Here is a 14,668-nt window from a genome sequence, read left to right as displayed (position 1 = left end):
AAATAGAAAATTCTTCCTCAACTACCTCCCCGCCCTGCACCACAGAAACAAAAGACCGCAGGCGGTATTTTTGTGTCAACTCCAAGGGCGCAGTGGAATGGTGCTCCAGAGTGGAGAGGGTCAACATGGAACCGGAAGCAGGCACATCGCCCCGGAGTCTGAACCTTCCACCCCTGAGTCCTGAGTCACATTCCCGTTGCGCGAAATACCAGGATGTCAAAAGCAATTGCTTGCTATACAGGCAAGGACGGAAACCAACTTCTCAAACGTTGCAGCTCGGTTGATGGTTGACCGTGTGCACAGCTATTTGCTTTACTGCTTGTGGACTTTTCCTCGCGCCCAATAGACCATCTCGCCGTGCTCCAAATGGCCGAAACAGGAGCAAGCTTTTCCATAAACCCCGTGCGACTTCCGAGCGACTTGTCAGATACTACTGCTCTCTTCTATGCCTATGCTAGGTCCTTGGGCTTTGACCTATCTTTCCAAAATTTTGACAATGAAATGGCAGGGATGCCGGGGAAATATTCTCCTCCACAAGGAGAATTACTCTTAGCCAGGAATGACGCTGGGGGTGCTATCGGGTGTGTCGGACTGCGGCCTCTCCCTTCTACGGTAGCAGGAGGTAAGGTCTGCGAGATGAAGCGCCTCTACGTTACGCCAGCAGGGCGAGGGACCGGAGTCGGCAAAGCCCTGGCCTCTGCCATCATCGCTGTAGCAGAGAAGCTCGAGTACGACGAAATGAGGCTGGATACCCTGCCGAGTATGACCACGGCGTTAAGGATGTACCGCAACTTCGGGTTCGAAAACATTGCCGCATATTATGAGACTCCTCTAGAAGGGACTCATTTCCTCAGCTTGAAACTGCCAAGACAGGCAAAAGAACGACCCTGGTCCGGAAGCAGGAACTGTTGATCGACAGAGATATTATCGTTGGGGTGGCACCTCGGGTGACGAGTATAATTGAACATTCAGCACAACGTACAGTGCCAGACGAGCTCGAATGCTTCATCGCAGTGCATTGGGATGTTTCTGTTCCCATTTCTTGACAGCATTGAGCGCGGCCGTGATTTTCATGCCCAGCCGGGCGTCAAGCTCGTACTTCTCCCAGCCTCTCGCCTTTTCCAGGTGATGTTTTGCTTCTTGAACCAATTTTACGTCATGAACGAGGTCAAGCTCGGGCATCTTCTCTGTGGGATCTCTGATGAATGTGGCTCCATGTTGCTGAGTGTATGCTGTCCTCTGCATCCACAGATTAACCGCCATTTCATGATGTGCGGTTGGAACCATCCAGTCGTCTTTGTTCGCACCCTTGAACTCATGGGCCCCTTGAGTCAACAGCTTTTTTTTCAACAGGCTTATGGATTCCTCGTGCCGGCGGAGATTTCTGAATATGATAGCTTTGAGGATGTCAAGGATCGCGTACTCATCGACATCTTCATTACTCCAGTTAGGTATGCTTTCGGACCATGAAAGATTGTCCAAGGAATCATGCAGCTGCGACTCATTCATTTTTTTGAAGCCGTTCCAGAGGAATATCATCTCATCAAGCGGACTCACACCAATTGCATCAACGAAGCTGCAGTTCCGCCGAGAAGCCCGTTCTTCCCATTTCGAGATCTTGCGCACCACGAAGATGTCGAAAGGTAGTTGCCTCCCCATCATCTTTTTCTTTCCAACTTTGGTTGGCGCTGTCTTGAACATTTCTTCGGCGAGCTTGGCGTGCTTTTCTCTGTCTTGGCTGGAGAGGGTTTTGTCATGGCGGTAGAAGCAAAGGTGTGCGGCGCCAGCAATGTAATAATATAAAGCGCGAGACCACGCGTTGAGATCCACGCACGCTAGAATGGAGTCGGCACACAACTGGTATCTGTGGGCGTGCATAGCGCTCAAACTCTTTTCGAACATGTGCACCGCTTCGATCTGCTTTAGTTGACTCTTGCCAGGAGTGGCGAGAATGGCCAGAGCTCGATCAAGGTTTCTTCTCGAGGCCGCTGTTCTTGCTTCCTCGACGATCCAGAGATTACTGTTGGGGTATCTCTTCCTCATCTCCAACAGAAGTGTCTCCAAGCGTTGCGTGGGATACGCCTCTATGTCGTCCGGTTTAGATGGATCCGCGTCCGCAATGATATCGCAAAACCCAACCAGGCCATTGTACCAACCAAACAGGATTAAGCTTGCCATCCCGCCGTTGATGTTGGGGAATCTACTAGCTTGCCACAACATCCGAATGCCCCTTTCTCGATCACCACGGAATCCGACGATATACAGAAGTTTGCTGAACGCTGGGGGAATGATGGAGATGAGAAGCGCCAGTAGGCCAGACATTAGATTGGTTCCCGAGTGGATGAAGACGTCGAGCGAGTTACTGAAAACTTCGGATTCGGGCCCTTCTGTGAGCAGTCCAAGCGTTGCTGTTGTCGATCGGCTCAGCACGCCTTCCGGGGGCAGTTCACTAAATTGCTCAATTTCCAGGTCCAGTTCCGTCGTATGGTCCGATTTCACCTCCACCTCCATGCGGCCGTTGTATTTGTCTGTGGCTGCATTGGTCTCCTCTGCTTCATGAAATTCATCATCTGAGACACTATCTGGAGTAGTATCGACGACTTCCGCATTTCTGAGCGCAGATGGTTGAGCAGGTTGGGCTTGGTGGTAAGGATGGGGCTCCAGCCGTTCTGAAGACAAGTGGCCCGACTTTCCGGAGGCGGATGAGCGCAAACTTTCGCTGGACCGATCTCTGGAATCTGGCAGAGTGCTGCTCGAGCGATTGCGGTTGAAGTTGATTTCCATTTGCACAAGGCTGTCCAGGGTAATATATGCCTTGCGGAGTTTATAGAAGCCCCGCAGTGATTCGGTCAGACTCTCATTGAGCACGCCAACCACGGCAGACATGATCTGGGCTTCTGCTTGGCACAATGCGAATTCTGAACCTCTTTCATAGATGGTGGACTGAAAAGCACGCGAGTCGTGCTGGGCCCTCGCGTGACTGGCTGCAGCACTGGATTCGGCCTCGTAGAGCGTCTCCGAAGCCTCCTTCATGAACTCTTGTTCGAATCCCAAGGCAGCCTTCATAAAGGCCAGTGTGCCTTTAGCAAGCTTGTGAAACGAAGAGTTGCCATCGGCGAGGCCTGCTTCAGCACCCTTGATGTCATCATCCATGACTCGGTCGACGGCTCGCATGGCAGTCTCAAGGTTTTGAGACTCCTCCAGCGAGTCTAGACTGTGAGTTGAAGCATTGAGCGAGGAACGGCCGCGATCAAACCATCGTCCGACTCTGTGCATGTTGAAGTTGAGGAGACGGATCTAGAGCGAGGGGTCTTCTGGAGCCCGAGGTTGGTTCAAAAACAACAGAGAAAGTCGACTACAGCAGTATCTTATATCAAGAATTTCCAGTCAAATGCAAACACGTTACGTCGCAGACGTGAACCAGCCGAAAGAAGAGGGATAAAGGAAGACGTATTACAAGGAGGTTTCAGCCCAAGAACGAGGATGGAGCTTATTTTGCTCTGGCCCCCGCGTGCTCGCTGCAAAAAAGCTCCAGCGGCATGTACTCGGACAAGGGAGGTGCACGGAGTCAATTGAGCCGTTTGCCTTCAAGGGAGCAGTGATGACGAACATCAGGAAGGATCTGTGGAGTTTGTGAGTTATGCCCGTGCTGCGGCATCGCCTGCCTTCCTGCATTTGTGCCTGTTGAGTGTTGTGCCTGTTACTAGCGCCCTGTCCATCCGAACCCACCACGGCTACAGAGCTGGCTAATCACAGGCTGCCGACTTGCCATAAGTGATCGCTCTTCCATCACCGCACTCAAACAGCAACCTCACGTACTTCTCATTCGTCATCTAATTTTCCGTTCAGGTAACATACACAAGATCACTCAAAAAAGCCCCATCGTCTCACTGCACACGACTGAATTTCCTAGAGGAGGAGCCTGCCATCATTTTGACTGCTTGGTAATTTTTATTGCAGAAGGGAGCCCTTGTCTGCTTCTGGTCTCCTCTATTCGCCGCAAGACTACGTACTCAACACGCTGCCTGCGTTCACTCACAATCTACCATGTCCTCGTCCGACTCCAACGCACCAATCGCGAAGATGCAACCGACTCAGAAGACCGAAGTTGATGCTGCCCAGGCATCTAAGACAACATCAAATCCGCCCCCAGCCATGCTCGAGGAGGATGATGAGTTTGAGGATTTTCCGGTTGAAGGTATGGAGAGCGGACAAGATATAACAGAAGGGGTCATGTTGACATGGTTTTAATCAGACTGGTCGCAGGAAGATGCAGAGGTACCCGGCGGGACTACACATCTCTGGGAGGAGAGCTGGGACGATGACGATGCGAATGAAGATTTCAGCAAGCAACTGAAGTACGCGCCGGGCAAGCTCCTCCTTTTCTCCACTACGTGCTGTGTGACGGCTGACCTTTTCACATAGGGAGGAGTTGAAGAAAGTCGAGACAAGCAAATAGAGCTCGTCATGCGAAAGCAGCACATTGCATGGCGTTTGGGGATGATGGGCTCAGGGCATCAATGGGTAAAGAAACGGCATGTTCCTTTCTAGCAGTTCGTGGCAGGAGAAACTATCATACAACAATGTACTTTCTTGTTTTGCTTTTCTCTCAGAGGTTTGATCTCGCAATACCGCTTGCTTCGACACCAATCAATCGCGCGCGCGTCGATCATGGAGGGTTAAACTACTTACTAGACAGGGCAACCACACCTGGCAGAGCTTTGCCCTCCAGCAGTTCCAAGCTTGCGCCGCCGCCGGTTGATACGTGGCTCAATTTGTCCTCCACTCCATACTTCGCCGCGACAGTTGCTGTATCACCTCCACCAATGATGACAATCTTCCCAGCCTGGGCTGCCGCAACGCATGCATCCAAGGTCTGTTTGGTGCCATTGGCGAACTTGTCGAATTCGAAAACTCCAGGAGGACCGTTCCACAAAATTGTCTGCGCTTCATCGATGGCTTGCTTATACAATTTGATGCTCTTTTCGCCGCAGTCGAGACCCATCCATCCATCGGGGATGCCGTCAGCATCGGTCGCGGTTCCCGTGTTTGCATCCTTGTCGAATTTGTCTGCAGTGATATAGTCGCATGGCAGGACAATCTTCACGTTGTTCTTCTTGGCCTTTTCCACTAGCTCGGCGCATTTTTCGCTTCCAGCTTGATCGAACAGACTGTTACCGATCTTGACACCCTCCAGGGTCTTTTTGAACGTAAAAGCCATACCGCCGCAAATGATCAGGATGTTGACCTTGCCAAGCAAGTTGTCGATCAGCTGGATCTTGTCCGAAACCTTTGCACCACCGAGAATGGCGAGGAATGGTCGCTTGGGGTTCTCGAGAGCTTGAGCAAAATAGTCGAGTTCTTTCTTCATCAAGAAGCCGGATGCCTTTTCAGGTAGCTCGACTCCGACCATAGAGCTGTGAGCTCGGTGGGCGGTTCCGAAAGCGTCATTGATGTACACGTCACCCAACGCCGTCAGACCCTTCCGGAAGTTGGCAACATCGGTTTTATCAGCCTTTATTTTGTTACCATCCTTGTCTTTAGAGCTCCCTTCTTCCTCGATGTGGACACGCAGGTTCTCGAGCAAGATGACCTGCCCGCCGGTGGCTTTGTTCACGACCTCTTCCACCTCAGGACCAACGCAGTCGTCAGTAAATATGACACTCTTGCCTAAAAGCTTCTCAAGCTCAGGGACGACAGGCTTCAAGCTATATTTGGGGTTCTTTTTTCCGTCTGGGCGGCCGAGGTGGGACATGAGGATCACGGCTTTGGCTCCATGGTCGATGGCGTATTTGATTGTCGGTAGAGCGCCAACTATTCTCTGGTTGTTGGTGACCTTCCTGTCGGCGTCAAGCGGGACATTGAAGTCGACCTGAACATGGTTAGCAAGAGCAGAACGCCAATCTGAGCCAGACATACACGGATCAAGACCCGCTTGTCCTTGAGGTCGATGTCAGTGATGGCAAGCTTGTTAGATAGAGACATGTTGGATCGGGTCGGAATAACAATGTCGTAGTAGAAGAGAACGTTGGTCAACGTGAGAATAAGAGGCAGAGAAGGAAAAAGAACTGTGATTGAGCTACGGAACTGAACAGAAAATCAACTCAACCTGTTGGACTTATTGGGAATTGTCGGAGGGGTCAACTCGGGTTGGGCTCAATACAACGGAACTGGTGGGGTGACTGGAAAAATACTGGCACGCAGGTGCGTCGGCAACCGACGTCAGAGGCATGCGCGACCCAAGGCCATTCGGGGGCTTTCTGCTCGTAGGTTCTGTTAGCAAGCAGAAATCTCAGTCATTCGCTCGCTCTAGCTTGGGATGCTTGTTAAAGGCCCTGCATGAGAATGGAAGCTCTTGCTGCTTCGCCAACAAGATGGATACTCTCATGAGTAAATGACCCGATCAGCCCAGGTCCGGCTTGCACATGTCGAGTAGGCATAGGCGGAACTTGTGCTAACAAGTTCGTTAGCGGTCACTACCTAGTTTATGGCTTTGTACCGAGTACTCGGTAAGGAGAGTAGAGAAGATGGGAAACAAAATCGCAGCCGCAAGGAGATCGCATTGTTTTTTCTTGACGCTTTTCCTTGCTGTTTGCTCTTATCCAATCCCAGTTATTGATCGGATTAGCTGGATGGTTTGAATGTCCATGCTGACTGGTGGAGAAACATGGTCATGCGGACTTCCGACACCCCTCGACGCATCGAGGCTGATGAAGTTCACTAGGCATAGCCTGCCCTTCTCCTCCAGGCCTGGTCCGTTGCCCGCCAGTGTAGACTGTCAACCAACAACTTCACCCTCTCATTCACTTGTTACAAACGAAATCTGACGATCCTTGACGGATAATAGCCAGAATCTTGAATCGCAGTTGCACAAGACAGCCCTCATTAATGACTGTGTACCTCACTTTTTCAGCAACGTCGCGACAAACTCAACGGCTGGCCCATTGTCCGCTGTAGCCTGCGCCCTAGTTTAGGACCCTGTCGTCACAGACGTCCCTCACTTGACATCGTTGACCTCATCTTCCCACAAATACCTAAGACCTTTTCAACTACTTCGTTTCCTCACCTTCTCACCGACTTCCTCCTCTTCACGATGCTGGAAACCTCGAGACGGAAGTCATTGGCGTGGTTGTACAATACTTACATCTATGGCAGGATCGTACGTCAATCTCCTTTGATTCTGGAATCGACAGCTCTGTTTCCCCATTCCTGAAGCTGACACTCTCCTCTTCTTCAACAGCCATTATTACATACTATCCTTTTCCTCGTCGAGATAGCAATGGCCGCCCGACTCATCGCTAAATTCAACTCCTACTACGCCCAAAAACCTGTGCTGACCACAATGATCACGAATGCGGTAGGTGGATAAATCTGCGGCGGCTGGATGATAGCTGAAGGTGAAACAGATACTTGGTGGCATTGCGGATACGGTGGCACAATCAATAACTGCAGTCCGAAAGAGACAGTCCATGCTGCCGACTACGACTGATTCGAGATACCTTATCTCCTCCGGGGTCGAACTTGAAGACCTGAACGAAAAGCCTGCAAGGTTGTCGCCTGGTCTTTCTCCTCGGAGCAGCGGACCTCAACCCTTCGACTTCGAACGTTTGACTCGATTCATGTCATACGGCTTCTTGATGGCTCCGATCCAATTTCTTTGGTTTGGTCGACTCACGAAATGGTTCCCAATCAGTGCCAAAAGCGGCACTGTTCCTGCACTAAAGAGAGTGGCCATGGATCAACTGATCTTCGCTCCTTTCGGTCTTTGCTGCTTCTTCACATTCATGACGGTGGCCGAAGGAGGTGGAAGGAAGGAGGTTCTGACCAAGTTCAAGGACATTTATTTGCCCACCTTGAGAGCGAACTACATCCTCTGGCCGGCCGTACAAATCCTCAACTTTCGGGTCATGCCCCTCCAATTCCAGATCCCATTTGTGAGCACTGTGGGGATCGCCTGGACTGCCTACCTCAGTTTGACCAATTCGAGCGAGGATGAAGCACAGGCTCTTCAGTGAGGATCGACACGCCATAGCAGTTTCCATCAGCGACTAGATACCCAATGATCGGCACTAGCGGCGTTTGAGGCAGCACATATGTCTATAAATTGTACATGGTCAGAGCGCAAGCCTCAAGAACACCGATGTATTTCTGTCGGTTTTATTCTGTCAGTGGGGAAGTGTGCTCTTTTCCCTTGGTGTGGGCGCTTTTGCAATTTCCTGCATGTCTGTAGCTCATGCTCTTCAGGTTACATGCTTAACAAATACACAGTTGAGTGAAAGAACGCTCACTATCCTTCCGGCCTGTCCGGGTGTGTCTGATGTTTGGAATGTTCATGAGCGTGTCGGACATCATGGCACATCGTAACCCTCCATCATTTTCTTTCTGTTACCTTGTCAAGCAATCACGCAAACCAACGCTGCGTCTTCAACAACCGCACGCCGTGGCTGACCTAGGTCAACAGTTTGACGTAGTGGGCTCTCTTGAGCTGATTAATTCTGGACGTTGCTCCGTGATCTGCACTTGACGCTTGCGGGTACTCAAGCAGCGCAAGTGCTTTATGGCGCTCTCTCCTGACAGGTTTGAAAAAACCATATCGATCCTCATACGATCCTCATACGAGCCAGTCGCACCACTGCTTCTTGTGAAGAGTGAGTATCTGTTGTAACAGCCGACGTTTGCTTGACGGAAGCTACTTAGAGATATGTCTTGGTCTTGCACAATGAAGTAGACTTCAACATAAGCGGAGAAAGCTGAGGAAAAGGACGCCTCCTCATTAAGAAATCGTGAACCTTGGTATCAAAAGCGTTTGTTGCCTGGATCCATCTGTTCGAGAAACCCAATAAATTGAGTGCCAATTGTCTTAGTGCATTTTTTTCCTAGTGGCATGCCGTCCATTTCCGATAAATCATATATCGATATGGCTGTGGGCGTTCTTCTTAAGACTTGATCGAAGTCGAGAGCAAAAGCGCGTTTGGAGGTGTGTCTTTTGGAAGTATTATTGTGCAACAAGAGCTAGTTGGCGAGGAGAAATGGGTCGATAATGACGAGGCTGTAGCCTTCTATGTAATAGCTAGCCGCTAAGCAACCCAATGAGGATTGATATAAAGTTCGGTTTCTTGGATTTGCGGCCAAACCACGTCTTTCCTTTTTCTTATCCCATCTCTCCCAAACAACGCCGATTTTTTGTGCCTTGTGTTGACCTTCTCTTGGAACGTCCAGACGGATGTGGGCTGAGAGACTGGCATAAGAACTGACAGGATCTGGCGGTGAAGACAATCAACACTCTTTCTGAAAGCTAACAGTCACACTGCCGAATGCAGAACATAAACTCTTCCCAGCACCCTGATACGAGCAGCGTTTCACCATCATGTATCCAAGCCATCCCAAAGCCTACTTACGTCCCAAAGATATCTCTTTACAAGCATTATCGGACCTCTTGGTCAGGCCTAGAACCCGTCAAGCCCTTGGGCATTTCCCTGGTTCATCCAGCAAATCTTGCTAGTGCAACTCTAGGTCCTCAGACCACGTCTCGGCAAGTCGAAGAAACGAATTTTTTGATGCTTCAGTCAAAATCTATATAATGGACAATGCTATCCGTCCCTTCGAAAGGTCTGCAGCACCCGTACACCAGAGACATTCCGAGGCCTTCTAGCAATCCTTTGGACTTGAACTTGGACCCCTCCTCGTCTCCAACCAGCTCACCTCAGTCCTTTCTGCCTCAGGTCGCTGCTATGAGATTTAATTTGATTGTCTACAGTGTTCTGCTCGTCGCTGTCTCGACATCCTACCCGTTCTGCTTTGCCCAGGCTGCGACCGTTATCACCTCGTTACTGACCACGGAAACTATCATTACCAACCTGTACACATCACTACTGGCTGGGACAACTACTCAAGCTCCAGTCACGGTGACCCGCATTGTACAAGCTCCAGTAGGGCCTGCCTCTCAGACGGCCGCTTATCCTTTACCTGGCTCTCAACCAGCCCAGCTCGGCGGGCAAGGCGCGCACCTTGGCCTCAGTCAGCCCAACCCGCTGGATGGTATAGGAGGTATTGTTGGTGGCGTTGCTGATGCTGCTGGTAACGTTGTGAGAAGTGGAGCTGGGATTGCTGATGAAGTGGTCGGCACTGCTGGCGATGTTGTTCTGGGTGTGACAGGTGGGGACCTTCGCGCGCCCTTACCAGTACCTGTGCCGGTGCCTGTCCCAGGAGCACCGGCCATACTAGCGGTGCCGGGGATACCTGGTGTCCCTGGTATCCCAAATATCCCAGGCATCCCTGGAGTACCAGGAGTCCCGGGGCTGCCAGGGGCACCGGCCATTCCTGGAATTCCAGCACCTCCGGGGGTCCCAGGCATATCAGGAGTACCAGCAGCTCCTGGAGCCCATGGAGGTGCTGTACTTACCGGACTCGCGCCCCTTCCTGCACCTGCACCTGCACCAATGCCACTGCCGGGTTCTCCAGGATTGCCAATGCCAACTTTCCCCGTCCCTGCGGGACAAATCTTTGGGCCTGTGGCAACGATTCCTTCAGAGTCATTGCCCACTTCGACTGCCGGTTCTGGCGCCAGTTTTTCAGTTGGACCTCCTGCAATACCTCCAGTGAGCGTTTCGTTCGTTAACATGCCAACGTATGTTCCGCCGATGTCATTGGGACCCAGGCCGGCACCTTCAACAGCGAGAGATCCAATCCCAAGTTCAATATTGCCCTCGACGACCGCTTCGAGTCCAGTTCCAACCACATCGGGATCGGCAATGATCTCTTACATGACAAAAACTCTGACACGGCCTGGGACTCTCGACGTCGAGGTACATGGAACTGTGACGCATGTTTTCCGAGGCAGTTCGTTCTTATCGCATGTCTCATCACGATCGTCATCGCAGCCTTCGTCGACTTCCTCGGTACAAACCTCGACCCAAGCTTTGCCGACCCCTAAAGGATCCGTCTTGATAGGCCCGACAGACGCACGGCTAAGAATGACCCGCACATTCGATCCCACGACTCCTGTACCGACGCATAGCTGTCCACGAGATGCCATTGTTGCTCTGGCACACTACCGTGATTATTGTAACAGCCCCGGTGCTGACAGGACTGCTCAACGGAGATACTGTTCGGGGGAGCCAAATATCGAGTCGTGTTGCGGGATGTGGACGAATGGACATGACGAAACGTATGCAGGATATGAAACTGTTCGTCAGCGAAGGATGCTTGAGTCTCCAGGCCCGAAAGTTTCTCTGATCTCACGGCCTTTTGAGTGGAATTTACACGAAGTCAGAGATAATAAGGGTGATATTGTCCAACGTGAGGTATGTGGCTTCATAATCTCCTGTGCTGCTCCCTGCGCACCTCTGTCCTCCGGGTTGTTGAGATCTTCCTGGAATGGTGAAGGATCCCACCGCTCGTGGTTCTTATGCGCAAGCCTGGACTCTCTTCCCAGATGTGTTCTCAAATTTCCCTACACATTTTGATCTCCGAGAAATGCGACAAACCCCCGTTTAACAGAATCATGCTAACTACACTTGAAGGCGATCAAACAACTTCCAAACGAGTTCAATCGGGATGTCAGGTCTTGTTACGTATGGAGAGCCACGGATGATCAGTTTGCCTTTTACATGCAGAACCTCGATATTTTCGGCGTTTACGATGTTGACGACAGTGGCCGTTCAATTGGTACGATAGCTTTCTGGGAATGGGAACCAGAAGGACGTTGGCCGCCTGATGCGGAGCAGCGCGCGTGGCGAACTGCCGGGGTCCAACCCAAGACAGGGCTGCCGAAGCCTGACAAAGGAGTTAACGCCCGGCCAGAAAGTCCGCCAACGCTGGACGGCCTGATTGCTGAGTACGACAAGCGCAGAGAGTGGTTTAGGGAAAGACTTGTATACAGCGAACTACATCTTCACGGTGTAAAGGACAAGACCGGCGAAGGGTGCTCTGCACCTCTCTCACCAAGCAACTTCGTGTCCAAGATCGAGAAGTTTGGCATGCGCTCTGACGCCTTGAATGACCATTTGCCCCCATTGCCCTCAAATGAAGTATGGCAGCACAAGAGAGATCTGGAGTTGGCTCGACTGGTCTGGAAAGATTTCTTCACACCACTCAATGTTTGTGCCGAAACTTTGAAAAGCCGCCTGCCCTCCAAACCACAACGCTCCGAATATGTCAGCGAACAGAAGTGGATGGTGGCTGAACAAAATTGGATCAATCTTTTCACTGAAGACCCGCCTAAGGAATACGAAGGCAAAATTCCGAAGCCTGACCGCCCGAAATGTCCAGAGGCGGCCCTGAAGAAGCTTGGCAAACTTGGAAAGCACCTAAGGAATGTGGATGGCGTGCCGAAAGAGGATGCGAAATGGGAATTGCTGGATACGTATGCAGCAGAGCTTGTGGACAAGAAGATGTGCCGGGAACAGATAATTGTGGTTCTTCACAAGCCCAACAAGAAGGCGTACTCGAGCTTCCGAGAGTGGTATTCTGACCGACGCAAGTGGGACAAGTACATTGCAAGTCTTGAGAAAGGAGAGGATGCTCCGGTTCCGAAGTTGGCCGCCTTCAGGATGAACCAGCCTCCACAAAACCAGCCGGCAGATGAAGGGCAAGATCGTGTGATGTACGAGCAGCCTAAGAAGGACAAACCTCGAGAAAAGGATAAGCCTCGCGAGAAAGACTTCCCACGGACGAGACTCGACACCATTTTCGAAGCTGGAGAATTTGATGAAGCCGAGGAGCGCGTCCCCGGGAACGATTCGGCACGAGATGAATGGGGCGTCCAGCATCGTGACTTCGGTAGCCACGACGTGCTGAGGACCATTCCGGACGAAGAGGAATCTGAAGATACCCAGTCCCTCGCAGACAGCGCTGCTGGGGGTAGAACGAGGGGGAGGACAAGGGGCAGAAATCGACAGGGTGCAGATTATGTCAGGAGGTCCTTCATTGCCTAAAGTACCGGTAGCGAGTCGAGGTTGAACAGGCGATCCCCTTATGACAATAGATTTTTACGGAGTAGAAGTACAGTTGTGGCGATTTCCCGACCAAGATCTAGACCCGGAGATGGGCTCCCTTATCTAGGTTTCCTCACAAAAGATGATTTTGTGTGTTCAAAGAAGGTCCAGCTTTGATGTCGAGTTCAATGTCCACCCGGTAATTGCGTTCATTTTTCTTGTTCCAACCACGAGCCAAACTTGTCCAGCCTACCGCCTTCTTCTGCCCCTTCCCCGTCATCATCGTCGTCAAAGCCCACCTTTTTGTCGCTCGATTTCTTGAACTTCTCATGACCGGTTGCAATGTACGCCTCCAATTGTCTTTCATCGAACCATCGTCCATTCATCAGCTGTCCCCACCGTCAGCATCGTTCCAGGATGGGCCAAGCACGACATACTTGGACACAGGCAGCTGCAGCCTGTGCATTAGAGAAGCGCACACTTGCGACGCCTTCTGCTTCCTTGTCGAAGAGGACAACGTTTGTGACTTCTCCAAGCTTCGCACATTCTTCGCGGATGTCTTCTTTGATTTCGAGCATCGCCGCAGGATCCTCCTGATTTCCGTCAGCCCTGAATCATTCGTGCTCCTCACAGGCGCTCACCTCCAGCTCTTGAAGTGTGAACATATGCTTCAGGATGACGACCTTATCCCACCTGGAGCTTGTCTCCTGCAGGACTTGCGGGTCGTCGTCGTCCCAGTCCATAAGCTTGCTACACGCCAATCAGCCTCAATCCCATGAAATTATCGGATGATCATACGCCTTCATCTTCTGTGTTCTCTGGATAACCTTTTTCTGTTCCCTCTTGCTTGTTTTCGTCGGAACATCTTGTTGGCTCTTGTATGAGAAATCTGCTGCCTGAACTCTCATCCTGCCCATTGGGCCTTCTGTTCCCAACCGAAAATCTGTGTCGTCAAGCATTTGAACAGCGAGGTTAACTGATTCGGGTCTGAAGTAAACCACAAGCGCGTCGCCCTTGAATTGTCCCTTGTCATCCTCGTACATTTTGATTCGCGGCTTGCCGGAGTCGATCTCTTCTGCGATGACACCACACTTGGAAAAGACATGCTGAATTTCTTCCTGGTCGGCATCAAGGGGTATTGAGGTCACATAAACAGCGGTGTTGACTCGAGGTTTCTTGGACTTGGTGCCGGACTGACGGAGACTATATTAGCACGGTTTATGATACCACAGGGCTCACGCACCTCTTCACCAGTTGGCTGTTTCCGTTTCTTCTTCTGTGATGTTGTTGTCGCATCCTCGTCGACACCTGCAACCTTGTAGATTTCGCCTTGTTGGTCCAACAGTGACTGGTCCAACTACAACGAAGACACGACATTGAGCAGGTTAGAATCTGTTTCCTCACACCGTAGTGCAAGAATGTTGTGGAAATAGAGGGCGCGATGTTTCTCGGAGGTCTCATGTTGCGAGTTTGCCTACCACTGGAATCCATCTTTTCAGAGCGGTGTCCCATTCGAACTCGTTGCCCTCTTCGGTTTCGAGGATGAATTTGTTGTCGAGTTTCGACCAAGAGATTCGGGGATCAGCATCGAACGACGATGGGTCCAGAGGGAGACCGGTCTGTATGCCCTCTTTGGAAGGATGATCCTCGTCGGCCATGTTGTTGGCGGGATTCGTGTTCACTATCCTCTGGTTCCTAGCATGAGATGTGCTGCGAACTAGCAATGATGCAGT

General features: G+C 51.2%; 8 protein-coding genes across 8 annotated transcripts; 5 read left to right on the top strand and 3 right to left on the bottom strand.

The window, feature by feature from the left end:
• Positions 1-366: 366 nt before the first annotated feature.
• Positions 367-912, top strand: AYL99_10950 (hypothetical protein; the record flags this gene model as incomplete). Its single annotated transcript, XM_018842456.1, has 1 exon — positions 367-912. One exon carries the CDS (start codon positions 367-369, stop codon positions 910-912), a length of 546 nt encoding a protein of 181 aa, XP_018687869.1.
• Positions 913-1,005: 93 nt separating this feature from the next.
• On the bottom strand, positions 1,006-3,276 carry AYL99_10949 (hypothetical protein; the record flags this gene model as incomplete). The annotated part of the gene is made up of 1 exon (XM_018842455.1): positions 1,006-3,276. One exon carries the CDS (start codon positions 3,274-3,276, stop codon positions 1,006-1,008), a length of 2,271 nt encoding a protein of 756 aa, XP_018687868.1.
• A 771-nt stretch (positions 3,277-4,047) lies between these two features.
• AYL99_10948 (hypothetical protein) lies at positions 4,048-4,459 on the top strand (the record flags this gene model as incomplete). Its single annotated transcript, XM_018842454.1, has 3 exons — positions 4,048-4,198; positions 4,256-4,358; positions 4,426-4,459. The coding sequence occupies 3 exons, from the start codon at positions 4,048-4,050 to the stop codon at positions 4,457-4,459; spliced, it is 288 nt and encodes a 95-aa protein (XP_018687867.1).
• Positions 4,460-4,684: 225 nt separating this feature from the next.
• AYL99_10947 (phosphoglycerate kinase) lies at positions 4,685-5,985 on the bottom strand (the record flags this gene model as incomplete). Its single annotated transcript, XM_018842453.1, has 2 exons — positions 4,685-5,872; positions 5,920-5,985. The coding sequence occupies 2 exons, from the start codon at positions 5,983-5,985 to the stop codon at positions 4,685-4,687; spliced, it is 1,254 nt and encodes a 417-aa protein (XP_018687866.1).
• A 1,294-nt stretch (positions 5,986-7,279) lies between these two features.
• On the top strand, positions 7,280-8,015 carry AYL99_10946 (hypothetical protein; the record flags this gene model as incomplete). Its single annotated transcript, XM_018842452.1, has 2 exons — positions 7,280-7,357; positions 7,407-8,015. The coding sequence occupies 2 exons, from the start codon at positions 7,280-7,282 to the stop codon at positions 8,013-8,015; spliced, it is 687 nt and encodes a 228-aa protein (XP_018687865.1).
• A 1,572-nt stretch (positions 8,016-9,587) lies between these two features.
• On the top strand, positions 9,588-10,933 carry AYL99_10945 (hypothetical protein; the record flags this gene model as incomplete). Its single annotated transcript, XM_018842451.1, has 2 exons — positions 9,588-10,598; positions 10,658-10,933. 2 exons carry the CDS (start codon positions 9,588-9,590, stop codon positions 10,931-10,933), a joined length of 1,287 nt encoding a protein of 428 aa, XP_018687864.1.
• Positions 10,934-11,201: 268 nt separating this feature from the next.
• On the top strand, positions 11,202-12,935 carry AYL99_10944 (hypothetical protein; the record flags this gene model as incomplete). The annotated part of the gene is made up of 2 exons (XM_018842450.1): positions 11,202-11,303; positions 11,523-12,935. 2 exons carry the CDS (start codon positions 11,202-11,204, stop codon positions 12,933-12,935), a joined length of 1,515 nt encoding a protein of 504 aa, XP_018687863.1.
• A 209-nt stretch (positions 12,936-13,144) lies between these two features.
• On the bottom strand, positions 13,145-14,593 carry AYL99_10943 (hypothetical protein; the record flags this gene model as incomplete). Its single annotated transcript, XM_018842449.1, has 6 exons — positions 13,145-13,324; positions 13,373-13,528; positions 13,577-13,685; positions 13,734-14,128; positions 14,179-14,292; positions 14,414-14,593. 6 exons carry the CDS (start codon positions 14,591-14,593, stop codon positions 13,145-13,147), a joined length of 1,134 nt encoding a protein of 377 aa, XP_018687862.1.
• Between the last annotated feature and the right edge of the window lie 75 nt (positions 14,594-14,668).

The sequence above is a fragment of the Fonsecaea erecta genome (assembly GCF_001651985.1).
Source record: "Fonsecaea erecta strain CBS 125763 chromosome Unknown Scaff13, whole genome shotgun sequence".
In the NCBI taxonomy this organism is placed as follows: domain Eukaryota; kingdom Fungi; phylum Ascomycota; class Eurotiomycetes; order Chaetothyriales; family Herpotrichiellaceae; genus Fonsecaea; species Fonsecaea erecta.
The sequence above is the reverse complement of the archived record's forward strand: the minus strand, read 5'-3'. Positions and strand labels throughout refer to the sequence as shown.